This window comes from Pseudophryne corroboree, chromosome 5 (assembly GCF_028390025.1).
Source record: "Pseudophryne corroboree isolate aPseCor3 chromosome 5, aPseCor3.hap2, whole genome shotgun sequence".
Classification (NCBI taxonomy): Eukaryota; Metazoa; Chordata; class Amphibia; order Anura; family Myobatrachidae; genus Pseudophryne; species Pseudophryne corroboree.
Window position 1 is genome coordinate 654,690,873 of NC_086448.1, and position 27,455 is coordinate 654,718,327.

The 27,455-nt window shown below is 48.4% G+C and overlaps 1 protein-coding gene across 7 annotated transcripts in view; it reads left to right on the plus strand.

Moving 5' to 3' along the window:
- The window catches only part of SPIDR (scaffold protein involved in DNA repair), a 1,299,263-nt gene that overhangs the window by 62,542 nt on the left and 1,209,266 nt on the right, over positions 1-27,455 (plus strand). For 6 of the 7 annotated variants that reach the window (XM_063923686.1, XM_063923690.1, XM_063923687.1 and 3 more), the window contains exons 2-3: positions 2,381-2,536; positions 9,032-9,101. In XM_063923686.1, the coding sequence (XP_063779756.1) occupies positions 2,381-2,536; positions 9,032-9,101 (226 nt within the window). Of the gene's footprint in view, positions 1-1,242; positions 1,307-2,380; positions 2,537-9,031; positions 9,102-27,455 lie in introns of all 7 variants that reach the window. The other variant, XM_063923689.1, reaches the window with a different exon arrangement.

The following is a 27,455-nucleotide window of genomic DNA, read 5'->3' on the forward strand; positions in this document are numbered from 1 at the left end:
TACTAAGAAGAGACTCTTACCATTACCATCCATTCTGAATGCAGCTGCAAGGCTAATATTCCTCGCTAGATGTTTATCGTCTGCAGACCCACTATGTCAGTCCCTCCATAGGCTACCTGTATTCTACCATATTCAATATAAAATACTGTTACTTACACACAAGGCTATTAACCAAACTACACCAACGTACATCTCTTCGCTTATCTCAAAATATCTCCCAACTAAGCCCCTTCGCTCTTCACAAGATGTACGTCTCTCATCCACACTCATTACTTGCTCCCATGCACAATTACAGGACTTTGTTCGGGCTGCACCCACTCTGCGGAATGCCCTACCACGTACATTAAGACTCTCCTGTAGTCTTCAAACCTTCAAGCGTTCCCTGAAAACTCACCTATTCAGACAAGCTTCTCAAATTCCAGAACCGCCAACATTACCTTTATGGCTTTCCTATCCAGTTATATCCCCACAGTACAGTCCACACATATCCCCCACATATTTAATTCTTCACTCACTCTCCCTTCCTCCTGACCCTAGTTTATCACTGCTGTGATGTGATGTCATGCAGCCCACCAAGTACCTTTGCAATCTTGTGGACAACTATGCAATAGATAGATTGTAAGCTTGCGAGCAGGGCCCTCCTATGACTTTGTTTTTACCAAGTTTTGTCTTCTAATTGTGTCTAGTTGTAAAGCGCAACGGAATTTACTGCGCTATATAAGAAACTGTTAATAAATAAATGAGAGTAGATTCTAATATTTTAAAAGGTAAACCATGTCATAGGACTATTCTAAAAAACACCCACTTCATTCAAAGTTCCTTCTTTGTAGCACTGTTCCTTTCTGGTTCTCCTTTTTTTCTGAACCCTCATTCAGTGTATCTACTACTACTGCACTCATTCACTTCTCATTCTGTTGGGGTCCTTCATGGCCATGTTTGGAAAAATTAGAAATTTGAAAGTGCTCTAATAAAAAAAGAAAAAAGATAGGTAACTCAAAATGTATTGGGCAAACCTATGAGTATATAACTGTCGTCGCCCCCCCCCCCACCCCTGAAAAAAATTACAGCTCTGAAATTTTCCTTCCCACTGTAAATAAAAATATAGTATTGGTGGTTTCTGACTTAACTTACAGGGGTCATCACACACATAAAAGTAAAAAATCATTAAAAATGGTCAAGCAACCAATTCATTTAATTATGGACCATTTGATATGGATTGACCGTAGACTCTTTCCCCAACAGAAATGGTAATCTACCGAGTACTAGTCTGCAGGGGTTGAACACTTATCAAGTCGCATGTTTTAAGGTGATTTATTTTTAATTAAATAAAACAATCTCTGTAGAAAAATAATTAAGTATTAAAAAATTTACTTTTAAGAGCCAACTATTTTACAAAAAATATATACTGTCGATAAATTGTCATTTGCAATACAGACATCTTGTGACATGTTTGCATACATACAGTATACAAGCCACTGTGGAGTGCACATTCTTTACGATTTTATTTGTGTGAAATAAGTTGTTTTTTTAATGAAATAAAAAAAATTGAGACTCAACAGGTATTTGTGCAAAGGGGTGTAGTATGGTATGCCGGCGGCCGGGCTCCCGGCGACCAGCATACCGGCGCCGGGAGCCCGACCGCCAGCATTCCGACAGTGTCGAGCGCCACGCTATTCTCCCTCCAGTGGGGACCCCCACGAGGGAGAATACCTGTCTGTGTGTCGGGATTCCGGCGCCGGTATACTGCGCCAGGATCCAGACATTCGGCATACTGAAGACCACCCGTGCAAAGTGATAGTCTGTGTTTAATTAAGGGATGCATAATATGGACACCCCAACTAAATATCCTGAAACAACTAACTAGAAATTAGTAGATGAATGGAAAAATAATGAACTAGACCAATCCGTCACAAAGGTTTGCGTAAAAAAAAAAGGTATGTCAGATAGGATGACAGCTTAGTTTTGTGGTGATCTGTATTTAGAGCTGCAGTGGATTATAGTTGGTGGCGTATACAAGGAATGCTTAAGGTAACATGGCAATGGCAGTTTGTCTGATCTCTTTACTGCCCGCTTAAAGATGATTTTATTCACTAGTTTTAACACCCAAATAGTTGTAGCAAAAGTGGTTCAAGCCCAGAACATGAGGCCCCTGGATTAGCATAATTAAGCTGCTTCAGAATATCCTTAAACTTGTTCAGTACGTTAAAAAGTAGACCCTTGCAGGCTCGCTTTGCTGACCACAGGTTGCTATTCCCATTAGATGTCCACATGGATAATGAAACTAATAGGCCAGGAGTCGCATGTTCTGAACTTGAGACGGCAATCCTATTATTGCTACTATTCTATATAGCTAGAATAATGCTTTTTGTTTTCCTTATAGAGAAAGCGGTCTGCAGATAAGACACAACCATTTTTTCCAGATAATTCAAATAATGATGCTAAAAAATCCACTGCTGAGGCTACATTGAAGCCTGTGTCACTCAGTAAGGCATGGATGCGATGTAGTGAAGGATTTGATGGGTGTCGGGTACAAAAGGTGAGAGGTTCATTTAGTATTTTTTTTACTACGTGAAGGTTTATATTCTAGTGTTCCCTCTAGGATTTGTTGCGGAAAGAGCATATGTCTTGTAGGAGTGAGTGGCCCTGTCGAATTCACTATTTGGGCAATGCGGCCCCCTCAATCTTACTAAAGGGGCGTGGCTCGGCTGTCTGCTTCACTGATTGGGGTATGCCCAGCACCTATGGAGGTGTTGGGCTTTCCCCAAGCTCTCCCTTTAATATGAATAGATGCCATGTGCACAGCATCTACTCACGCGGAGGTAACAGGCAGGCTTTTTTAGCAGGGCGCCACTAAAGTGGCAGGGCGCATTTTGCCTTGTAAAAATATGGGTATGGTGTGGCGCCCTGCTAAAGCAGCCTAGCGTGAAGCAGCCTATATTAATAAATCTATACCAAGACCATTATCTGTGTTCAGAAAGAAGGTTGTGTAAAAGGGTGGGATTATAGTTTGTGACTTTAATTCTGTTCTGTTTACTTTTACATACAGTATACCGTACAAATAGAAAAAAAATGTGATCCTTCCACAAGCATCTGTGCTCTTTCACATAGCAATGCTGCTGTGCTGCTAATAAAAATGCCTAAGAAGCTGATTGCTCATTATTCATTGGAAAAATGCAATGAAGTGTTTACATAGGTGACTTGTAATTGCATAAGAGCTGCTCACGGATGTGCTGTCTAAATGAAAAAAAAAAAATAAATGCAATTTTGTTGAATGGGGCAGTGTTATACAGTCTTACATAATTTGCATAGTGCACAGGAGCTGCTAATGAATGTCACTTACATTAATTCCGCTCTCTTTTTGTATTTAGGAATACATATGGTTTGTTGACAATATGTCGACAAACTGTATGTGGATAGGACAGTGCTGTTGTCTGTATGCTGGCGCTGTTATAATGTTGTTTGACACATTTTAATCTTGACGCCAGTATCATTTTAAACATGATCATAAAGCATTGGTTGTGCTTGCTTAGTAGTTGTCAATACAATGCTTCTTGGCATATCTGTGAGCTGATTCATATGGGTGTACTGCCCTCTGCTTGAGAATAGGGATCACTGATTGATATTTAATGCAAATATAATGGGCAGGTGTGAACGTAGCATTGATGCCTCTTACAGGCATAACTGCTTGATACCTATGATGACCATCAAGGCACAGACGTTGTCAAAAGTAGAAATTTATCCTATATAAGATTTTTTTTAATATTTCTCTTATCTCCTAGAGGATGCTGGGGTCCACATTTAGTACCATGGGGTATAGACAGGTCCACCAGGAGCCATTGGCATTTTAAGAGTTTGAGAGTGTGGGCTGGCTCCTCCCTGTAAGCCCCTCCTACCAGACTCGGTTTAGAAAATGTGCCCGGAGGAGCCGGTCACAGCTAGGGGAGCTCTCCAGAGCTTTTCTAGTAAAAAGTTATTTTGGAGTTTTTTTTTATTTTACAGGGAGGCTGCTGGCAACAGCCTCCATGCAGCGTGGGACTAAGGGAGGGGGTGGGGGGGAGTAGTGTCCGCCCTGCGGGGTCTGAGCCAGTTACTCTGCTGACTGGACACTGAGCTCCTGAGGGGATAGATCGCTCCCCGCCACAGGGGATCGCTCACCCCAGCAGCATGCCGCCACCCCCTTACAGAGCTGAATATTGTGGCGAGTAAGACACCGACCCCGCTTGCAAGCTGGGTGCCAGTGTGAAGATGGCGGCAGTAGGGTAGGAGCACAGGTACATAGTGCGGCGCGTTGAGGGGTGCCCTGGGCCAGCGCTTACACCCTACACTGGTCACAAAGCCTGTCGGGGTCCCCGGATCTCAGCCGGCATCAATCCTCCGGCCAGTATAATCAGATGAAGACACTGCCATTTTGTGGGCGGAGCTTCTCCTCAGAGCGGACCCAGCAGCGTTCAGCACCATTTTCCTGCCTGCACAGCGCTGATCAGGAGAAAGAAGGTCCCTCCACAGCAACTCCAGCTATCTCTCACGGTACCAGGGGGTTGTAGAAGTAGGGGGAGGCTGCAATACGACTGTGTATCCTATTAAGGTACACAGTCAGCGCTGACGAGGGGTCTCCCTGTGTGTGGGTTGGCTCCAATCTCTGTGTCTCTCTTGCCATTCTTGGGGGTGAAACTCTGTCTGCCCTCCCCTGTGTGTCGGGTGTTTTGTGGTCTCCTTTAGCTATGTCCAGGGACACTGCGTCATATGCTGCGGAGGATATGTCCTCCCAGGATGATCCCATTCCATGTAATCAGGATAGCACTGGTTTAGCACAGATTCTAGCAAGGGAATCTGAGTGGTTTTCCTCTTATCAAATCTTGGATTTCTCAGATTTTAGATAAGGTTGCAAGTAATGAATCCACAACCCAGGTATTACAGAACTCTATGGCAGTATAGCCCGATTCTGGTACCTCAGGACGCTCCGCTATATACCCCCACAAACGTGCGCTTGTTCATGTCATGCAAGATGACATGGATACCGATTCTGATACCACAGACGGTACTGGGGATGTGTTGTGGGGGTCTGCAAAGGGGGTGCAATTGATGATAGAGGCTATCAGGGATGTATTGAATATTAATGATAAAAAACCTGAGCAGGTTGAGGAGGCTTTTTTCACTGAAAATAAGTGAGCCTCGCTAACCTTTCCTGCGTCGAAGGCTATATTTGAGAAAGCATGGAAAAACCCTGAGAAAAAATTCCAGATCCCTTAAAGGGTCCAGGTGGCGTTTCCTTTCCCTGAGGAGGATAGGAAAAAATGGGAAAGCCCGCCAGTTGTTGATGTATCTGTGTCCAGACTCTCCAAAAAGGTGGTTTTACCTGTTCCGGGATCTACCGCCTTAAAGGAGCTGGCTGATCGAAAAATTCGGGGGCCATATTACGTCCCACTATTGCTAGTGCATAGATAGTAAAATGGTCAGGCACCTTACTTGAGGGTTTGGATACAATGGATAAGGGTGATGTTGAATTGTTTTTGAGTAACATTCACGATTCAGCAGGTTTTATGGTAGAATCCATGAAAGACCTGGGTTCCATGGCTGCGGGGATCTCTTCCATCTGTTTCAGCTCGTCATGGACTGTGGCTGCCAAAGTGGTCGGCCAACGCGGAATCCAGGAAAAGTGTGGAGTCCCTACCCTATACAGGTCAGGCTCTCTTTTGGGAAGCTTTGGATGCGTGGATATCCACGGCTACAGCGGGTAAGTCTCCGTTCCTTTCCTCAGCTGCACCTGCTCCGAAGAATCCTTCTCCATCAGCATCAGAGTCCTTTCGGTCTAACAAGCCTAGAAAGGCCATACCGTCCAATACCTTCTTTAGGGGAGGTCGAGCTAAATCCAAGAAACCTGCTGCGGCAGGTTTCCAGGAAACTAAGCTTGCTTCCAGTATGCCGAAGTACTCCACATGACGGTGGGGCCAGTGGGAGCGAGGCTCAGACAGTTCAGTCAGGTCTGGGTATCGTCCGGTCTGGATCCCTGGGTAACAGATATTGTGTCCCAGGGATAGAGGTTGGAATTTCAAAATCTCCCTCACCGATTTTTCAAATCAGGCTTGCCAGTTCTGCTGGCGGACAGGACTGTCCTACAAGCAGCGGTCCAGAAGTTGGTGGAGGCACAGTGTGCCAGTACCTCCTCGTTTGCATGCCACGGATCACTATTCGAACCTTTTCGTGGTATCGAAAACGGATGGTTCGGTCAGGCCCATTCTGAACCTAAAATCACTGAACCCTTTTCTGAAGGAGTTCAAGTTCAAAATGGAGTCTCTCAGGGCGGTGATATCAGGTCTGGAAGAGGGGGAATTCCTAGTATCCCTGGATATCAAGGATGCGTACCTTCACATTCTGATTTGGCTACCGCATCAGGCTTATCTCCGTTTTGCATTACTGGACTGTCATTTCCAGTTCCAGGCCCTGCCATTCGGCCTCTCTACAGCATCAAGGGTGTTCACCAAGGTGATGACGGAGATGATGGTTCTACTCCGAAAACAGGGGGTAAACATCATTCCGTATCTGGACGATCTACTGATAAAGGCATCGTCCAAGGAGGAGCTGTTGCAGTCCATTGTACTCACAACCCGCCTACTCAGACTCCACGGTTGGATTCTGAACCTTCCAAAATCTCATTTGAAACCAACCTGGAGGTTGTCTTTTCTGGGGATGATCCTCGACACGGAAGTGCAGAGGGGGTTTCTTCCGCAGGATAAAGCGTTGGTGATACAATCAATGGTCCGGGATGTCCTGAAGCCAGCCTGGGTGTCAGTTCATCAGTGCATTCGCCTTTTGGGGAAGATGGTGGCCTCTTACGAGGCTCTCCAGTATGGGAAGTTCCATGATCGGGCCTTCCAACTGGATCTCCTGGACAAGTGGTCAGGATCTCATCTACACATGCACCAGAGGATTTGTCTGTCGCCAAAGGCCAGGATTTCACTCCTCTGGTGGCTCCAATTGCCTCACCTTCTGGAGGGCCGCAGGCTCGGGATTCAGGACTGGGTCCTTCTAACCACGGATGCAAGCCTCCGGGGCTGGGGCGCAGTCACTCAAGGTGAAATCTTCCAAGGAAGGTGGTCAAGTCTGTAAGCCGCCCTGCCTATCAACATCCTGGAACTAAGAGCAGTCTACAGTGGTCTTCTTCAGGCGGCCCATCTTCTAAGAAATCTGGCCATTCAAGTACAGTCGGACACTGTAACGACTGTGGCTTACATAAACCGGCAGGGCGGAACGAAAAGCAGAGCTGCGATGTCGGGTGACAGGAATCATCCTCTGGGCAGAAAAACACACGTTGGCGCTCTCTGCAATCTTCCTAGAGTGGACAACTGGGAAGCAGACTTCCTCAGCAGACACGATCTCCATCCGGGGGAGTGGGGTCTCCATCCGGAGTTGCTCAAGGAAATAACGGACCTTTGGGGGTTACACCAAATAGACATGATGGCCTCTCGTCTCAACAAGAAGCTTCAACACTATTGTTCCAGGTCGATAGACCCACAAGCAGTGGCAGTGGGTTTCTCCGTGGGTGTTCCAGTCAGTGTACGTGTTTCCACCACTCCCACTCATTCCAAGAGTTCTAAAGCTTGTAAGGCGAACAAGAGCTCAATCGAACCACATTGCTCCAGACTGGCCAAGGCTGGCTTGGTACGCGGACCTTCTGAATCTCTTGCAGGAAGAGCCGAGGCCTCTTCCTCTTCTGGAGGAACTGCTGCAGCAGGGGGCGTTCGTCTATCAAGACTTACCGTGGCTACGTTTGACGGCATGGAGGTTGAACGCCAGATATTAGCTCGGAAGGGCATTCCGAAGAAGGTTATTCCTACCCTGATACAGGTAAAATTTCTTACATGGAAGGCTGTCACGTTGGCCTTAGCTTCTGCTAGACGAGTGCCAGAATTGAGGGCTTTGTCCTGTAAAAGCCCTTACTTGATATTCCACAAAGATAGAGCTGAGCTCCGGACACGTCAGCAGTTTCTTCCAAAGGTTGTTTCATATCAATTAACCTATTGTGGTGCCAGTGGCTACTGACTACTCAATTTCGTCAAAGTCCTTGGATGTTGTGATGGCTTTGAGAATCTATGTGAAGAGGACTGCTCTTCACAGGAAATCGGGCTCTTTGTTTGTCCTGTATGATCCCAAGAAAATTGGGTGTCCTGCTTCAAAGCAGACTATATCTCGCTGGATTAGATTCACTATCCAGCATGCTTATTCTACGGCAGGATTGCCGTGTCCAAAATCTGTTAAGGCCCACTCTACTCGTACGGTGGGGTCTTCCTGGGCGGCTGCCAGGGGTGTCTCGGCGTTGCAACTTTGCTGAGCGGCAACTTGGTCTAGGTCGAACACGTTTGCCAAGTTCTACAAGTTTGATACTTTGACTGAACTTCAGATCATCAGAGGCCAATCAGTTGAGCCTCTGCGCTGTACCCCCCCCTCCCCCCCCCCCCCCCCCCCCCCCCCTCCCCGTTCTGGGAGCTTTGGTACATTCCCATGGTACTAATGTGGACCCCAGCATCCTCTAGGACGTAAGAGAAAATAGGATTTTGGTTACCTACCGGTAAATCCTTTTCTCATAGTCCGTAGAGGATGCTGGGCGCCCGCCCAGCGCTTCGTTTCCTGCAACCGTTATCTGGTTCAGTACAACTTTGTTTAGTTATGTACTGCATTGTTACTTGGTAAGTAATGTTTCAGCAGTTGCTGATTTTTTCAAGCTAGCTAGCTTGATGTGCCTTATATGTGTGAACTGGTATGAATCTCGCCACTATCTGTGTTAAATCCTTCTCTCGCAGATGTCCGTCTCCTTGGGCACAGTTTCTAGAGTCTGGTAGGAGGGGTATAGGGGGAGGAGCCAGCCCACACTCGCAAACTCTTAAAGTCCCAATGGCTCCTGGTGGACCCGTCTATACCCCATGGTACTAATATGGAACCCAGCATCCTCTACGGACTACGAGAAAAGGATTTACCGGTAGGAAATCAAAAATCCTAATTTTTTATTTTTTTTTTGTTCCTGTTTACTCTATAGGTATTTAGGTCATGTGAAAGAAAACCCCAAGCTGTCCGGCATTTAGCAAAGTCATTTGTATTTGATGAAGGTAAGTTTCATTTATTCTTATTTGAACTACATCCTATTCTAATATTTTGAATATGTATTATGAAGGGTCATGAGTTAGTAGCACTGACACGAAGATTAGGATAAATAGTTTGAGCTGACTCACTGCTTTAATAAAGTACAAGAGCAGACAAGGAATCTATCCTTGTTTTCAACTCGCATGATATTTTCATTAAGGTTGTACTTAGCTATTCTCTTAAATATGGGTTTCATTCAACCCCTTCATATTCCTTTCTTAGTGAATACACTATTGTGGGTGTGCCAGTTTTTTCAGAATTAGTTTTTCTCTTACGTCCTAGTAGATACTCAGGATCTGTACTTTAGTACCATGGGGTATAGATCGGGTCCATTGGAGCCTGGCACTTTAAAAACCTTTAGTGTGTGCTGGCTCCTCCCCTCTATGGCCCTCCTAACAGACTCCATTTAGAAAAATGTGCCCAAGGAGCCGGGTGCATTTCCCTGGAGCTCCAGAGAGTTTCCTTTATATTTTTTTATTTTAGTTATTTATTTTCAGGTAGTACTGGTTGGCAACCAGTCTACCTGCTTCGTGGGACTAAAGGCCCATACACACTTGACGATGCACACATCGTTAACGACTTCCCTTGAACTTCCCTTGAACAGCTGAGCAAACCACATGAGCATACACACTACCAACGACCAAAGACGAAAGATGAAAGACCAAAGACGAAAGATGAAAGACCAAAGACCATAGACCATTCATCGTTAAAGCATCCAAGCTGAACAGTTTATTAAAATAATGAGCTGGTGAACAGTGGCTTGGTCGTTGGTCGTTGGTCTTTCACACCATACACATTCAACGTCGTCTCTGGTCGGTAACGACCATAGTGGAAATTGAGCATACATGCTCCACAGATGAACGATGGACGTTAACGTCCCGCGGGGCCGCGCATCGTTGGTCGTTGGATGCATACACACTTGACGATATAATGAACGACGTCGTTCATGAGGGCTGAAATGAACGACATCGTTCATTTTATCGTCAAGTGTGTATGGGCCTTTAGAGGGGGGACCGAACCAACCTCCTGAGTGTTAATGGTTCATAATCCCAGCTGACAGGACACTGAGCTCCTGAGGTGGTGTTTTACACACCAACACTGTGTGTGCCCACGCCAGCAGCTAGCTGCCACCCTCTAACAGATGCCGAGCATCGTCCGGTGCTTTGAGTGTTAACACCGGGTTCCCGGTTAGCAGGTCCCCGGTGCGGTTTGGTGGCATGCCACTCGGTGGTCACGGGCCACGAGCTGCGGTGCCCGCCGTGGACTACACTGGCTCAGGGCTCATTCTCCACAGTGCTGACTTTTGATTAGGCTTTGTGTGTACTGTTTTATGTTGAAAAGCCTGTGTAAACATGAAAGGGACTGCACGCCATTACAAGGGGCGGGACTTCCCAGAGGCGGGAAGGCGCCATTTCCTGCTGCTGTGGATCTTCAAGGCTGCATGCACGCTGCTCCTCCATGGACCCACACTGTTGCAGACTCTGTACTGGTACCAGGGGGTCATAGCAGGGGGGGAGCACACCAGCGGTAGCGCCGTTGCACATCTATAAGGTTATACAGATAATTTCCAAACTGCACTGCTGTGTTTTGTGTGCTGGTCTTCATTGCTCTGTGTCACTCCAGGGGCTCTCTAGGGTCTGTGTGGAGGTGTTTTTTCAGTGAGCTGCGCTGAATTACAATTACAATTGTGTAAATACTGTGTTTCTGTTGACATGGTTAAGTGTGCTCTACCCCTTCTTCAGTGGGGTCCCTCATATGTGAACAGTGTTCCTTATCTCCACAGGGTGTGGAGGGAGTTCAAGGGCACCTGACTGGCTGGATAATTTTAAAAGCATGATTCAGAATGTAAATTCAGAATTAGCTGCAGCTACTGTAAAAAGGAGAGACAGGTGTTAAAAAAGTCTATTGATTGTATGGCAAAAGCAGCAGATACCAGAAAGGCTTCTCAGCCCCCTCTGTTGGTTTCACATAAACGCTCACTGCCACAGGTGCTCCAGTCTGATTCTGATCAGCCTGATGTGGATGATGATGATATGGATGAGGACAGCTCTCTGTCCCCGGGGTGGAGGCCCTCATTTATGCTGTAAGAGAGATTTTTCACATACCAGATCAGGAAGCAGAACCAGATGAGGAGTTGTACTTTTAATGTTAGACCCAAGACCTCAGCCACTTTTCCTGTGTCTAAGGAATTAAACTCCCTGGCCAGGGTAAACCCTGACAAGACATTTTTAATTCCTCAGAGGTTTTTATCTACTTTTCCCCTCCCAGCTGAGGACAGGAAGGTATGGGAAACCCCCCCGTCACTCGATACGTCTGTATCTAGACTGTCTAAGAAATTGGTACTGCCGGTGCCAGGGACTGTATCCCTTAAAGACCCTGCTGACCATAAAATTCAGACCACTCTCAAGGCAATATATACGGCAGCAGGCGTAGCATAGCACCCCACAATAGTTTGTGGGTGGATTTCCAGGGCAGTAATCAAGTGTTCCGATAATATTATTATTAATGGATTAGACACACTGCCCCAGGATGAGGTCATTACTCTAGTGCAGCACATACAGGATGCTGCAAATTGTATGAGCGAGGCTATAAAGAAGTTGTGTAAGATAAATGGCCGCACTATTGCTATGGCAGTTTCGGCACGCAGAGCTCTGTGGTTATGTCAATGGTCACCGGATGCCGATTCCAAAAAGGGTGTAGAAAATCTTCCCTTTACAGGTGATGCCTTGTTTGGGAACAAATTAAATAAATGGATCTCCCAGGCAATGGCGGGTAAGTACCTATCTGCTGTTGGCTGCGTCACCTGCTAGACGTTCTTACACAGGACCCTCCTTGCAGTCTTTTCGTGTGGCAAGGTACAGAGGCAGGAACCGAGGGGTCTCCACCACTCCGAGAGGATCTTATGGTAAGTCCTGTAAACCTGCAACTGCTGCTTCCCTGGACCAGACCACCGGATCCCCTGCCGCTAAGCCTTCCGCGTGACGGTTGGCCCCAGCAGCAAGGTGACTTTCAGGTAGGTGCTCGCCTTCAACACTTCGCCCACGTTTGGGCGAAGTCCTGCCGGGATCCTTGGGTGGGGGACCTAATTTCTCTTACGTCGTAGAGGATGCTGGTGTCTCCGTAAGGACCATGGGGTATAGACGGGCTCCGCAGGAGACATGGGCACTCTAAGACTTTAGATGGGTGTGAACTGGCTCCTCCCTCTATGCCCCTCCTCCAGACCTCAGTTAAATCCTGTGCCCAGAGGAGACTGGATGCACTGCAGGGGAGCTCTGCTGAGTTTCTCTGAAAAGACTTTTGTTAGGTATTTTATTTTCAGGGAGCACTGCTGGCAACGGGCTCCCTGCATCGTGGGACTGAGGGGAGACAAGCAGACCTACTTAACTGATAGGCTCTGCTTCTTAGGCTACTGGACACCATTAGCTCCATAGGGTCGGAACACAGGTGTCGTCCTCGCTGTTCGTCCCGGAGCCGCGCCGCCGCCCTCCTCACAGAGCCGGAAGATAGAAGCCGGGTGAGTATAAGAAGAAAGAAGACTTTACAGGTGGCCATTGCTCACACACACACTCTCTCTCACACTCTCACACACACACACACACACACACACACACACACACACACACACACACACACACACACACACACACGGCACAGCAAGGGTGCAGGGCGCAGGGGGGGGCGCCCTGGGCAGCAATAATTACCTCAAATAACACTGGCACAGGTATCAGATACTGCGGAGGCAGTATATTATAAAACCCCCGCCAGTATAAAAAAATTGAGCGGGACCGAAGCCGAAGCCCGCCGTCGAGGGAATGGGGCTTGATCCTCCAGCACTAACCAGCGCCATTTTCTCCACAGTAAGCTGCAGAGAAGCTGCTCCCGGACTCTCCCCTGCTGAACCAAGTAACAGAGGGCAAAAACGAGGGGGGGGCACATTGATTTGGCGCAAAAAAGTGTGTGTGTGTGTGTATATATATATATATGCGCTGCACAGACTGGGACTTTGTTTCCAGTGTCCAGTGGCACTGGGTGTGTGCTGGCATACTCTCTCTTTCTGTCTCTCCAAAGGGCCTTATTGGGGGGCTGTCCCCATATACGTATATCCCAGTGTGTGTGATGGTGTCTGTACGTGTGTGTCGGCATGTCTGAAGCGGAAGGCTCGTCTAAGGAGGAGGCAGAGCAGATGATTGTGGTGTCTCCGTCGGCACCGCCGACTCCTGATTGGTTGGATATGTGGAATGTTTTAAAATGCAAATGTGACTTTATTACATAAAAGATTGGACAAAGCAGAGTCCATGGAAAATGCAGGGAGTCAATCCATGGCTTTGACTGTGTCATAAGGCCCTTCGGGGTCTCATAAACATTCCCTTTCCCAGATAGTAGACACTGATACCGACACGGATTCCGACTCCAGTGTCGGCTATGATGATGCAAGGTTACACCCAAGGGTGGCCAAGAGTATTCATTATATGATTATTGCAAAAAAAGATGTTTTGCATATCACAGAGCACCCTTCTGTACCTGACACGAGGGTCTGCATGTTTAAGGAAAAGAAACCTGAGGTAACGTTTCCCCCGTCTCATGAGCTGAACGCTTTATTTGAAAAAACTTGGGAAACTCCAGACAAGAGACTGCAGATTCCCAAGAGAATTATTATGGCGTATCATTTCCCCTCACAGGACAGGTTACGATGGGAATCCTCGCCCACGGTGGGCAAGGCTTTGATGCGCTTGTCCAATAAGGTGGTGCTACAGTCTCCAGACACGGCAGCCCTCAAGGATCCTGCTGATCGCAGACAGGAAACTACCTTAAAATCAATTTATACACATACGGGTGCCCTGCTCAGACCGGCAGTAGCGTCGGCATGGGTGGGTAGCGCGATTGCAGCGTGGGCAGATAACTTGTCATCTGACATTGACACCCTAGATAAAGATAGTATTTTGTTGACCTTGCGTCACATTAAGGACGCAGCATTGTATATGAGAGAGGCTGCGAGAGATATTGGGCTGTTGGGTTCAAGAGCCAATACCATGGCAGTTTCGGCTAGAAGGTCCCTGTGGACCCGCCAACGGACAGGTGATGCCGATTCAAAGAGACATATGGAGACTTTACCTTACAAGGGTGACCCATTCTGAATCTAAAATCCCTGAACCTGTATTTGAAAAGGTTCAAATTCAAGATGGAATCTCTCCGGGCGGTGATCTCCAGCCTGAAAGGGGGGGATTTTATGGTGCCACTGGACATAACGTATGCATACCTTCATGTCCCCATTTAGCCCCCTCATCAGGCGTACCTGAGATTCGCTGTACAGGATTGTCATTACCAGTTTCAGACGTTGCCGTTTGGGCTTTTCCCGGCCCCGAAGATTTTCACCAAGGTAATGGCGGAAATTATGGTGCTCCTGCGCAGGCAAGGAGTCACAATTATCACATACTTGGACGATCTCCTGATAAAAGCGAGATTGAGAGATCAGTTACTGAAAAGCGTGTCGCTCTCTCTGAGAGTGCTACAGCAACACGGCTGGATTTTGAATCTACCAAAGTCACAGTTGATTCCGACGACTCGACTGTCATTTTTGGGCATGATTCTGGACACGGAAAAGAAGAGGGTTTTTCTCCCAACGGAAAAAGCACAGGAACTCCAGAACATGGTCAGGGACCTGCTAAAACCAAAAAGAGTGTAAGTTCATCAATGCACTCGAGTACTGGGAAAGATGAGGGGGGGGGGGGGCGCCTACGAGGCCACCCCGTTCGGCAGGTTCCATGCGAGGACGTTTCAGTGGGACATTCTGGACAAGTGGTCAGGGTCCCATCTACAACTACATCAGAAAATAAGCCTGTCCCCCAGGGCCAGGGTGTCTCTCCTGTGGTGGCTTCAGAGTGCTCACCTTCTAGAGGGTTGCAGGTTCGGCATTCAAGGCTGGGTTCTAGTGACCACGGGCGCGAGCCTCCGAGGATGGGGAGCAGTCACACAAGGAAGAAATTTTCAGGGACTGTGGTCAAGCCAGGAGGCTTGTCTACACATCAACGTGCTGGAATTAAGGGCCATATACAACGGCCTACAACAAGCGGAGAATCTTCTTCGCAACCTACCAGTTCTGATTCAGTCAGACAACGTCACGGCTGTGGCGCATGTAAACTGCCAAGGCGGGACAAGGAGCAGAGCGGCAATGGCAGAAGCCACCAGGATACTTCGCTGGGCGGAAAATCACGTAAGCGCTCTGTCAGCAGTCTTCATTCCGGGAGTGGACAACTGGGAAGCAGACTTCCTCAGCAGACACGATCTCCATCCAGGAGAGTGGGGATTTCATCAAGAAGTTTTTGCAGAGATAACAAGTCGGTGGGGACTTCCTCAAATAGACATGATGGCGTCATGCCTCAACAAAAAGCTTTGGACGTATTGTTCCGGGTCGAGGGACCCTCAGGCAGTGGTGGTGGACGCCCTAGTGACACCGTGGGTGTTTCAGTCGGTCTATGTGTTTCCTCCACTTCCACTCATCTCAAAAATTTTGAGAATCATAAGACGAACAAGAGTGCAGACAATACTCATTGTTTCAGATTGGCCTCGGAGAGCCTGGTATTCAGATCTTCAGGATATGCTCACAGAAGATCCGTGGCCTCTTCCTCCCAGGGAGGACCTGTTGCAACAGGGGCCCTGCGTGTTCCAAGACTTACCGCGGTTACGTTTGACGGCATGGCGGTTGAACACCAAATCCTAGCTAGGAAAGGTATTCCAGGGGAAGTCATCCCTACTCTAATCAAAGCTAGGAAGGAGGTGACGGCGAAGCATTATCACCGTATCTGGAGGAAATATGTATCTTGGTGTGAGGCACCGTGGGACCTGAACGTGGTGTTACAGTTCCTTAAATCACACTGGTTTGAACCTCTTCAAACGGTTGACTTAAAGTTTCTCACTTGGAAAGTGGTCATATTGTTGGCCTTGGCATCTGCGAGGCGGGTGTCCGAATTGGCGGCTTTGTCTCACAAGAGCCCCTATTTGATTTTCCATATGGATCGAGCAGAGTTGAGGACTCATCCTCAATTTCTACCTAAGGTGGTTTCGTCGTTTCATATGAACCAACCTATTGTGGTGCCGGTGGCTACGGGGGTCTTGGAGGATTCCAAGTCCCTGGATGTGGTCAAGGCCTTAAAAAATTATGTAGCCAGGACGGCTCGGGTTAGGAAAACAGAGGCACTGTTTGTCCTGTATGCAGCCAACAAGGTTGGCGCTCCTGCTTCTAAGCAGACTATTGCTCGCTGGATCTGTAACACGATTCTGCAGGCTCATTCTAAAGCTGGATTGCCGTTACCTAATTCGGTAAAGGCCCATTCCACTAGGAAGGTGGGCTTTTCTTGGGCGGCTGCCCGAGGCGTCTCGGCATTACAGCTTTGCCGAGCAGCTACTTGGTCGGGTTCAAACACTTTTACAAAATTCTACAAGTTTGATACCCTGGCTAATGAGAGGACCTCATGTTTGCTCAATCGGTGCTGCAGAGTCATCCGCACTCTCCCGCCCGGTCTGGAGCTTTGGTATAATCCCCATGGTCCTTACGGAGTCCCCAGCATCCTCTAGGACGTAAGAGAAAATAAGATTTTAAACCTACCGGTAAATCTTTTTCTTCTAGTCCGTAGAGGATGCTGGGCGCCCGTCCCAGTGCGGACAATTTCTGCAAGGCTTGTATATAGTTGTTGCTTACATAAGGGTTATATTACAGTTGAGATCAGTTTCTGGCTGATGCTGTTTTGTTTCATACTGGTAACTGGTTTCGTATATTCCATGTTGTACGGTGTGGGCTGGTGTGTGTCTCGCCCTTAGATTAACAAAAATCCTTTCCTCGTACTGTCCGTCTCCTCTGGGCACAGTTCTTTAACTGAGGTCTGGAGGAGGGGCATAGAGGGAGGAGGCAGTTCACACCCATCTAAAGTCTTAGAGTGCCCATGTCTCCTGTGGGGCCCGTCTATACCCCATGGTCCTTACGGAGTCCCCAGCATCCTCTACGGACTAGGAGAAAAAGATTTACCGGTAGGTTTAAAATCTTATTTTCCCAGGGATACCGGCTGGAATTTCAAGCACTTCCTCCTCACAGATTTCTCTGACGTCCTAGTGGATGCTGGGAACTCCGTAAGGACCATGGGGAATAGACGGGCTCCGCAGGAGACTGGACACTCTAAAAGAAAGATTAGGTACTATCTGGTGTGCACTGGCTCCTCCCTCTATGCCCCTCCTCCAGACCTCAGTTAGATTTCTGTGCCCGGCCGAGCTGGATGCACACTAGGGGCTCTCCTGAGCTCCTAGAAAGAAAGTATATGTTAGGTTTTTTATTTTACAGTGAGACCTGCTGGCAACAGGCTCACTGCAACGAGGGACTAAGGGGAGAAGAAGCGAACCTACCTGCTTGCAGCTAGCTTGGGCTTCTTAGGCTACTGGACACCATTAGCTCCAGAGGGATCGACCGCAGGACCCGTCCTTGGTGTTCGTTCCCGGAGCCGCGCCGCCGTCCCCCTTACAGAGCCAGAAGCATGAAGTTGGTCCGGAAAATCGGCGGCAGAAGACTTCAGTCTTCACCAAGGTAGCGCACAGCACTGCAGCTGTGCGCCATTGCTCCTCATACACACTTCACACTCCGGTCACTGAGGGTGCAGGGCGCTGGGGGGGGGCGCCCTGAGCAGCAATAAAAACACCTTGGCTGGCAAAATAATCACAATATATAGCCCCAGAGGCTATATATGTGATAATTACCCCTGCCAGAATCCATAAAAAAGCGGGAGAAACGTCTGCGAAAAAGGGGCGGAGCTATCTCCCTCTGCACACTGGCGCCATTTTCTCTTCACAGTGTAGCTGGAAGACAGCTCCCCAGGCTCTCCCCTGTAGTTTTCAGGCTCAAAGGGTTAAAAAGAGAGGGGGGGCACTAAATTTAGGCGCAATATTGTTTATACAAGCAGCTATTGGGGAAAATTCACTCAGTGATAGTGTTTATCCCTACATTATATAGCGCTCTGGTGTGTGCTGGCATACTCTCTCTCTGTCTCCCCAAAGGGCTGTGTGGGGTCCTGTCCTCAGTCAGAGCATTCCCTGTGTGTGTGCGGTGTGTCGGTACGGCTGTGTCGACATGTTTGATGAGGAGGCTTATGTGGAGGCGGAGCAGATGCCGATAAATGGGATGTCGCCCCCTGTGGGCCGACACCAGAGTGGATGGATAGGTGGAAGGTATTAACCGACAGTGTCAACTCCTTACATAAAAGGCTGGATGACGTAACAGCTATGGGACAGCCGGCTTCTCAGCCCGCGCCTGCCCAGGCGTCTCAAAGGCCATCAGGGGCTCAAAAATGCCCGCTCCCTCAGATGGCAGACACAGATGTCGACACGGAGTCTGACTCCAGTGTCGACGAGGTTGAGACATATACACAATCCACTAGGAACATCCGTTACATGATCCCGGCAATAAAAAATGTGTTACACATTTCTGACATTAACCCAAGTACCACTACAAAAGGGTTTTATGTTTGGGGAGAAAAAGCAGGCAGTGTTTTGTTCCCCCATCAAATGAGTGAATGAAGTGTGAAAAAGCGTGGGTTCCCCCGATAAGAAACTGGTAATTTCTAAAAAGTTACTGATGGCGTACCTTTTCCCGCCAGAGGATAAGTTACGCTGGGAGATATCCCCTAGGGTGGATAAGGCGCTCACACGTTTGTCAAAAAAGGTGGCACTGCCGTCTTAGGATACGGCCACTTTGAAGGTACCTGCTGATAAAAAGCAGGAGGCTATCCTGAAGTCTGTATTTACACACTCAGGTACTAGACTGAGACCTGCAGATAGTGCTGCTGCAGCGTGGTCTGTAACCCTGTCAAACAGGGATACTATTTTGCGAACATAAGACGTCGTCTTATATATGAGGGATGCACAGAGGGATATTTTGCCGGCTGGCATCCTGAATTAATGCAATGTCCATTCTGTCAGGAGGGTATTAGAGACCCGACACTGGACAGGTGATGCTGACTTTAAAAGGCACATAGAGCCTTATAAGGGTGAGGAATTGTTTGGGGATGGTCTCTGGGACCTCGTATCCACAGCAACAGCTGGGAAGAAATTTTTTTACCTCAGGTTTCCTCACAGCCTAAGAAAGCACTGTATTATCAGGTACAGTCCTTTTGGCTTCAGAAAAGCAAGCGGGTCAAAGGCGCTTCCTTTCTGCACAGAGACGAGGGAAGAGGGAAAAAGCTGCACCAGTCAGCCAGTTCCCAGAATCAAAATTCTTCCCCCGCTTCCTCTGAGTCCACCGCATGACGCGGGGGCTCCACAGGCGTAGCCAGGTACGGTGGGGGGCCGCCTCAAAAATTTCAGCGATCAGTGGGCTCGCTCACAGGTGGATCCCTGGATCCTTCAAGTAGTATCTCAGGGGTACAGGTTGGAATTCGAGGCGTCTCCCCCCCCGCCGTTTCCTCAAATCTGCCTTGCCGACAACTCCCTCAGGCAGGGAGGTTGTGCTAGAGGCAATTCACAAGCTGTATTCCCAGCAGGTGATAGTCAAGGTGCCCCTACTTCAACAAGGACGGGGTTACTATTCCACACTGTTTGTGGTACCGAAACCGGACGGTTCGGTGATACCCATTTTAAATTTGAAGTCCTTGAACACATACAATTCAAGTTCAAGATGGAATCGCTCAGGGCGGTTATTGCAAGCCTGGAGGAGGGGGATTACATGGTATCCCTGGACATCAAGGATGCTTACCTACATGTCCCCATTTACCATCCTCACCAGGAGTACCTCAGATTTGTGGTACAGGATTGCCATTACCAATTCCAAACACTGCCGTTTGGACTGTCCACGGCACCGAGGGTCTTTACCAAGGTAATGGCAGAAATGATGATACTCCTTCGAAAAAAGGGAGTTTTTAATTATCCCGTACTTGGACGATCTCCTTATAAAGGCGAGGTCCATGGAGCAGTTGTTGGTCGGAGTAGCACTATCTCTGGAAGTGCTACAACAGCACGGATGGATTCTATACATTCCAAAGTCACAGCTGGTTCCTACCACACGCCTGCTGTTCCTGGGGATGGTTCTGGACACAGAACAGAAAAAAGTGTTTCTCCCGCAGGAGAAAGCCAAGGAGCTGTCATCTCTAGTCAGAGACCTCCTGAAACCAAAACAGGTATCGGTGCATCACTGCACACGAGTCCTGGGAAAAATGGTAGCTTCTTACGAAGCAAAATTCCATTCGGCAGGTTCCATGCAAGAACCTTTCAGTGGGACCTCTTGGACAAGTGGTCGGAATCGCATCTTCAGATGCATCGGCTGATAACCCTGTCTCCAAGGACCAGGGTATCTCTACTGTGGTGGCTGCAGAGTGCTCATCTTCAAGAGGGCCGCAGATTCGGCATACAGGACTGGGTCCTGGTAACCACGGATGCCAGCCTTCGAGGCTGGGGGGCAGTCACACAGGGAAGAAATTTCCAAGGACTTTGGTCAAGTCAGGAGTCGTCCCTACACATAAATATTCTGGAACTGAGGGCCATTTACAATGCCCTAAGTCTGGCAAGGCCTCTGCTTCAAAACCAGCCGGTACTGATCCAATCAGACAACATTACGGCAGTCGCCCATGTAAACCGACAGGGCGGCACAAGAAGCAGGATGGCGATGGCAGAAGCCACAAGGATTCTCCGATGGGCGGAAAATCACGTCTTAGCACTGTCAGCAGTGTTCATTCCGGGAGTGGACACCCGGGAGAGTGGGGACTTCATCCAGAAGTCTTCCAACTGTTGGTAAACCGTTGGGAAAGGCCACAGGTGGACATGATGGCGTCCCGCCTAAACAAAAAAACTAGATATTGCGCCAGGTCAAGGGACCCTCAGGCAATAGCTGTGGACGCTCTAGTGACACCGTGGGTGTACCAGTCGGTTTATGTATTCCCTCCTCTGCCTCTCATACCAAAGGTACTGAGAATAATAAGAAAACGAGGAGTAAGAACGATACTCGTGGTTCCGGATGGGCCAAGAAGAGCTTGGTACCCAGAACTTCAAGAAATAATATCAGAGGACCCATGGCTTCTACCGCTCAGACAGGATCTGCTACAGCAGGGGCCCTGTCTGTTCCAAGACTTACCGCGGCTGCGTTGGACGGCATGGCGGTTGAATTCCGGATCCTAAAGCAAAAGGGCATTCCGGAGGAAGTCATTCCTACGCTGATAAAAGCCAGGAAAGAAGTAACCGCAAACCATTATCACCGTATTTGGCGAAAATATGTTGCGTGGTGTGAGGCCAGGAAGGCCCCAACAGAGGAATTTCAGCTGGGTCGTTTTCTGCACTTCCTACAGTCAGGAGTGACTATGGGCCTAAATTTGGGTTCCATTGAGGTCCAGATTTCGGCTCTATCAATTTTCTTCCAGAAAGAACTGGCTTCACTGCCTGGAGTTCAGACATTTGTAAAGGGAGTGCTACATATTCAGCCCCTTTTTTGTGCCTTTTGTGGCACCTTGGGATCTCATCGAGGTGTTGAGTTTCTTAAAATCACATTGGTTTGAGCCACTTAAAACTGTGGATTTGAAATATCTCACGTGGAAAGTGGTCATGTTATTGGCCTTGGCTTCGGCCAGGCGTGTGTCAGAATTGGCGGTTTTGTCATGTAAAAGCCCTTATCTGATTTTCCATATGGATAGGGCAGAATTGAGGACTCGTCCCCAGTTTCTCCCTAAGGTGGTATCAGCTTTTCACTTGAACCAACCTATTGTAGTGCCTGCGGCTACTAGGGACTTGGAAGATTCCAAGTTACTGGACGTAGTCAGGGCCTTAAAAATTTATGTTTCCAGGACGGCTGGAGTCAGGAAAACTGCCTTGTTTTTTTATCCTGTAGGCACCCAACAAAATAGGTGCTCCTGCTTCTAAGCAGACTATTGCTCGCTGAATTTGTAGCACAATTCAGCTGGAGCATTCTGCGGCTGGATTGCCGCATCCTAAATCAGTAACAGCCCATTCCACGAGGAAAGTGGGCTCATCTTGGGCGGCTGCCCGAGGGGTCTCAGCTTTACAACTTTGCCGAGCTGCAACTTGGTCGGGGGCAAACACGTTTGCTAAATTCTACAAATTTGATACCCTGGCTGAGGAGGACCTTGAGTTCTCTCATTCGGTGCTGCAGAGTCATCCGCACTCTCCCGCCCGTTTGGGAGCTTTGGTATAATCCCCATGGTCCTTACGGAGTTCCCAGCATCCACTAGGACGTCAGAGAAAATAAGATTTTACTCACCGGTAAATCTATTTCTCGTAGTCCGTAGTGGATGCTGGGCGCCCATCCCAAGTGCGGATTGTCTGCAATACTTGTATATAGTTATTGCCTAACTAAAGGGTTATTGTTGAGCCATCTGTTGAGAGGCTCAGTTATATTTCATACGGTTAACTGGGTATAGTATCACGAGTTATACGGTGTGGCTGGTATGAGTCTTACCCGGGATTCAAAATCCTTCCTTATTGTGTCCGCTCTTCCGGGCACAGTATCCTAACTGAGGTCTGGAGGAGGGGCATAGAGGGAGAAGCCAGTGCACACCAGATAGTACCTAATCTTTCTTTTAGAGTGCCCAGTATCCTGCGGAGCCCGTCTATTCCCCATGGTCCTTACGGAGTTCCCAGCATCCACTACGGACTACGAGAAATAGATTTACCGGTGAGTAAATTCTTATTTTTCTCTATTATGGTGGCTACAAGTTACTCACCTGGTAGAAGGCAGTAATTTCAGTATCCACTCGTGAATTCTACTGACAACGGATGCCAGCCTCCAGGGTTGGAGGGCTGGGACCCAAGGGGCCCAGTTCCAGAGGAAACGGTCAGTTCAGAAATCTGCTCTGCCGATAAACATCCTAGAACTCAAGGCAATTTATAATGCTCTCTGCAAGCTTCCCATCTCCTGAAGGATCAGGCGATCCAGGTTCAATCGGACAACACCACGGCGACAAGGGTCAACAAAAGCAGAGCGGCGATGCAAGAAGTGTCAAGAATACTCTGGGCGGAGGCCAACGTAAGGGCCATCTCAGCCATATTCATTCCAGAAGTGGACAACTGGGGAGTAGACTTCCTTAGCAGACACTACCTCCATCTGGGGCAATGGAGCCTACATCCCCAGATGTTTCAACAGTTAATTGGTGGGGCTGTCCGCAGATAGGGGGTCATTCTGAGTTGATCGCAGCAGGAATTTTGTTAACAGTTGGGCAAAACCATGTGCACTGCAGGGGAGGCAGATATAATATGTGCAGAGAGAGTTAGATTTGGGTGTGGTGTGTTCAATCTGCAATCTAAATTGCAGTGTAAAAATAAAGCACCCAGTATTTACCTTGCACCGAAAAAAAATAACCCACCCAAATCTAACTCTCTCTGCACATGTTATATCTGCCCCTCCCTGCAGTGCATATGGTTTTGCCCAACTGCTAACAAAATTCCTGCTGCGATCAACTCAGAATTACCCCCCATAGATCTGATGGCTTCTCGTCTCAACAAGAAGCTATGCCGTTACTGTTCCAGAACAAGGTATCTGCAGGCTGTAGCAGTGGACGCGCTGACGACACCATGGACGTACCAGTTTTTGTACCTTTTCCCTCCTCTACTGCTAATCCCAAGGGTTCTAAAAAAGGCTACGAAGGGAAAGCGTTCAAGCAATTCTAATTGCCCCGGATTGGCCTCGATGGGCGTGGTACTTTGACCTCCTAACCATGTCTCTGGAGGATCCCTGGCCTCTGCCGCTTCAAAAGGATCTTCTTCAGCAAGGTCCGTTAGTCTGTCCAGACTTACAGCGGCTACGTTTGACGATTTGGAAGTTGAGAGGGAGATTCTAGCTAGAAAAGGTCTTCCCTCCCGTGTTATTTCCACCATGGTCCAGGCCAGGAAGATGGTTATGTCTAAACATTATCATCGTATCTGGAAAAAGTGTGTTTCCTGTTGTGAAAATAGAAAGGTTTCTCCCGTAGAATTTAGAATTGGTTGTTTTCTACTTTTCCTGAGGCGGGAGTGGCTATGGGCCTACGTTTAGGCTTCATCAAAGTTCAGATTTCAGCGCTCTCTATTTTCTTCCAGAAACAACTTACCATGTTGCCGGAAGTACAAACTTTCCTAAAAGGAGTTCTTCATATGCATCCGCCTTTCATACCTCCCATGGCTCCTTGGGATATCAATGTGGTTCTGTCCTTTATTCAGTCGGATTGGTTTGAACCCTTACATAGGGTGGAGTAAACGTTTCTCTCTTGGAAGACTGTGATGTTTTCTCTTACGTCCTAGAGGATGCTGGGGTCCACATTAGTACCATGGGGTATAGACGGGTCCACCAGGAGCCATTGGCACTTTAAGAGTTTAAGAGTGTGGGCTGGCTCCTCCCTCTATGCCCCTCCTACCAGACTCGGTTTAGAAAATGTGCCCGGAGGAGCTGGTCACAGCTAGGGGAGCTCTCCTGAGCTTTCTTTTAAAAGTTTAGTTTAGAGTTTATTATTTTACAGGGAGGCTGCTGGCAACAGCCTCCCTGCAGCGTGGGACTAACGGGGGGAGCAGTGTCCGCCCTGCGTGGTCTGAGCCAATGACTCCGCTGACTGGACACTGAGCTCCAGAGGGGTCTGATCGGTCTCCGCCACAGGGGAACTGCTCGCCCCAGCAGCATGCCGCCGACCACTTACAGAGCTGAAGTGAGTGGTGAGTTAGTCACCGACCCCCCTAGCAAGCGGGGGGACAGTGTAAAGATGGCAGCAAATGGGGATGGAGCGCGGTATTAACCGCGCTCCTGGACGGTACCAGAGGCACACTGTGCGGCGCTGTGAGGGGCGCCCTGGGCCAGCGCTTACCCCACACACTGGTCAGCAAGCCTGTCGGGGTCCAGGGATCTCAGCCAGCAAAACTCCTCAGGCCAGTTTAAACATCAGAAGAGCGGGAAGACTGAGCTTCTCCTCAGAGTGGACCCTGCAGCGTACCAGCGCCATTTTCCTGCATGCAGAGGCTGAAAGGAAGATACTGATCCCTCCACAGCAGCTCCAGCTTACTGTATAACGGTACCAGGGGGTTGTAGAAGGGAAGGGAGGCTGATATATTGACTGTGTGTCCTATTAAGGAGCACAAGTCAGCGCTGATGAGGGGTTTTCTCCTTGCTAAAAAGCACTGGTGTGGGTTGGTTCCAATCTATGTCTCTCCCACTTGCCATTTTTTGGGGGGAAACTCTGTCTTACCCCCACCTTTGTGTGTGTGGTGTGTTTGGTGGTCACCTGTAGCAATGTCCAGGGATACAGTGTCATATGCTGCAGAGGATTTATCCTCCCAGGGTGATCCCATTCCATGTAATCAGGTTAGCACTGGTTTAGCACAGAATCCAGCAAGGGAACCAGAGTGGTTTTCCTCTATCAAGACTTGGATTTCTTAGATTTCTGACAGGGTTGCCAGTAATGAATCTGCAACCCAGGTTTGCAGTCCTCTATGGCTGTATGGCCCTTGTCTGTTACCTCGGGTCACCCCACTACATACCCCCACAAACGTGCGCTTGTGCAGGTAACACAAGACGACAAGGATACCGATTCTGACACTACAGATGGGGATGTGTTGTGGGGGTCCGCATCTCTTGCAAGGGGGGTACAATTGTTGATAGAGGCTATCAGGGATGTGTTAAATGTTAATGATACCATACCTGAGCAGGTTGAGGAGGCTTTTTTCACTGAAAGTAAGAAAGCCTCGCTAACCTTCCCTGCGTCAAAGGAGCTGAATGCTATATTTGAAAAGGTCTGGGTGAACCCTGAAGTTTCAGATCCCTAAGAGGATTCTGGTAGCTTTTCCTTTCCCTGAGGAGGATAGGAAAAAGTGGGAAAACCCGACGATTGTTGACGCATCTGTGTCCAGACTCTAAAGGAGCCGGCAGATAGGAAAATTGATAATACACTGAAATCAATGTACACTGCTTTGGGGACCATATTATGTCCCACTATTGCTAGTGCATGGATTGCAAAGGCTATAGTGAAGTGGTCGGCTGCCTTAATGGAGGATTTGGATACGATGGATAGGGATGACGTTGCATTGTATTTACGCAACATTCATGATTCTTCAGATTTTATGGTAGAATTCATGAAAGACCTGGGTTCCATGGCTGCGGGAATTTCTTCCATGTCTGTTTCAGCTCGTCGGGGACTGTGGCTCCGCCAGTGGTCGGGCGACGTGGAATCCAGAAGAAGTGTGGAGTCGCTACCCTATACAGGTCAGGCTCTCTTTGGAGAAGTTCTAGACGCGTGGATATCTACCGCTACAGCGGGTAAGTCTCTATCTTCCCTCAGCATCACCTGCTCCGAAGAAATCCTTCTCCTCAGCTGCGCAGCAGTCCTTTCGGCCGAACAAGACCAGAAAGGCCAGATCATCCAATACCTTCTTCAGGAGAGGTAAGGTTAAGTCCAAGGAACAAAAGCCTGCTTCAGGTACCCCAAAGTCCTCCGCATGACGGTGGACGGGACGGCCCGGAGGTGGAGCCTGTGGGAACGAGACTCAGACAGTTCTGTCATGTCTGGGTATCGTCCGGCCTGGATCCCTGGGTGATAGATATTGTGTCTAAGGGATACAGGCTGGAATTTCAAAGTCTCCCTCCTCATCGTTTTTTCAAGTCGGGCTTACCAACTCTGTTGGAGGACAGCACAGTGTTTCAAGACGCTGTCCAAAAGCTGGTGGAGACATAAGTCATTGTGCCGGTACCACCGCACATGCTGACAAAGGGTTACTATTCGAACCTTTTCGTGTTACCGAAACCGGATGGTTCGGTCAGGCCCATTCTGAACCTAAAATCATTGAACCCCTTTCTAAAGGAGTTCAAGTTCAAGATGGAGTCTCTCAGGGCGGTGATATCAGGTTTGGAAGAAGGAATTCCTGGTATCACTGGATATCAAGGATGCGTACCTTCACATTCCGATTTGGCTGCCGCACCAAGCTTATCTCTGCTTCGCTTTACTGGACTGTCATTTTCAGTTCCAGGCCCTGCCATTCGGCCTCTCCACAGCACCGAGGGTGTTTACCAAGGTGATGGCGGAAATGATGATGCTACTCCGCAAGCAGGGTGTGAACATCATTCCTTATCTGGACGATCTCCTGATAGTCATCGTACAGGGAAAAGCTACTGCAATCCATAGTTCTCGCCACTAGGCTGCTCCAGAGTCACGGGTGGATTCTGAATTTTCCAAAGTCACATTTGGAACCAACCCAGAGATTGTAATTTCTGGGAATGATCCTGGATACGGAAGTGCAGCGGGTGTTTCATCCGCGGGACAAGGCGTTGGTGATCTAATCCATGGTCCTGTATGTCTTGAAGCCACCCAGGGTGTCTGTTCATCAATGCA